Source organism: Aegilops tauschii, chromosome 7 (assembly GCF_002575655.3).
Source record: "Aegilops tauschii subsp. strangulata cultivar AL8/78 chromosome 7, Aet v6.0, whole genome shotgun sequence".
Classification (NCBI taxonomy): Eukaryota; Viridiplantae; Streptophyta; class Magnoliopsida; order Poales; family Poaceae; genus Aegilops; species Aegilops tauschii.
The window spans coordinates 389499403-389500640 of NC_053041.3; the positions used below are offsets into that span (position 1 = coordinate 389499403).

A 1238-nucleotide genomic window follows, 5' to 3' on the forward strand; every position below is an offset into this window, starting at 1 on the left:
GGCGCGAAGCCATCCAACCATACAACCCGAAAATGCCACTGGCTCGTCCGCATCGCCAAGGGAGAAGGACTGCCCCCTCCGCCTGCTGGCCCGCCGGCTCCGCCTCCTCAGCAGTCGGCCGCCCGCCCAGGAGTAGGCGCAATCCAAGATGAATTCCCTGAAGAACATGAATCCTATGTCGTCTTCACCAGCGTGGCTGTCGATAGGCGCAGCCGACGTCAGCAACACCGAGAAGTAAATGTTGTTGCCTCAACTGCCCCAGAGTTCATGCACTGGTCTGGGAAGCCTATCAGATGGAGCCGTGCAGACCACCCGGAAGTGATGCCTTCTCCGGGTTCCTATGCCTTGGTGTTGGATGCTACCCTTGCTACAGAAAGGCGAGCTGCTCGTTTCTCCTGGATTCTGATAGATGGTATAGCAGCATCAACATCCTCTACCGTGATACCATGGAGAAGTTGAACATCAAAGAGAAGCAGTTGCTGCCCAGTCGGACTGTGTTTCATGGCATTGTGCCCGGCTTGTCCTGCTCACCAATCGGCAAGATCAAGATAGATGTCATCTTTGGAGAAAAGAATCATTTCCGTCGAGAAGCAATCTGGTTTGAGGTGGTTGACCTGGAAATCCCTTATCATGTGCTCCTAGGCTGGCCAGCTCTAGCCAGATTCATGGCGGTACCACACTATGCCTACCTCAAGCTGAAGATGCCTGGAACCAAGGGTATTATCACAATAGCCGGGGACTACGAGAAGTCATCCACCTGTGCTGCAGCCAGCAGTCGGTTGGCCGAGTCCCTTGTGATTGCCGCTGAAAAGAAGCTCCTGGACCGGGTGGTGGCCATGACCGGCAAGCAGCCGAACATGTCACCAGAGCCCAAACAGTCAGAGACACAAGGCTCTTTCCAGCCGGCCAAAGAGACAAAGAAGATTCCCTTGGATCCAGGGCACCCAGAGAGGCACGCTATCGTAGGTACCAACCTCGATAGCAAATAGGAAAGCGAGCTCGTCGATTTCCTCCGTGAGAATCGAGACATCTTTGCATGGTCTCCCGAAGACATGCCGGGTGTTTCGACGGATTTCGCCGAGCATAAGCTACACGTCAGAGCAGATGCCAAGCCAGTCAACCACTCCGCCGACTGTCCGAAGAGACAAGAAGAATTGTTGGAGAAGAGATCGCCCGCCTGTTGGCAGCCGGCTTCATTATGGAAGGTTTCTTCCCAGAATGGCTTGCCAACCCAGTCC

General features: G+C 54.7%; 1 protein-coding gene across 1 annotated transcript; it reads left to right on the forward strand.

Annotated features, from left to right (window-relative positions):
- Window positions 1-446: 446 nt before the first annotated feature.
- LOC109755936 (uncharacterized) lies at window positions 447-989 on the forward strand. The gene has a single exon (XM_020314814.1). It carries the CDS (start codon window positions 447-449, stop codon window positions 987-989), a length of 543 nt encoding a protein of 180 aa, XP_020170403.1.
- The last annotated feature ends 249 nt before the right edge of the window (window positions 990-1238 follow it).

Excerpts from the sequence above, each read along its gene's own strand:
- LOC109755936 (XM_020314814.1), top strand. The coding sequence starts at position 447 with ATGGAGAAGTTGAACATCAAAGAGAAGCAGTTGCTGCCCAGTCGGACT.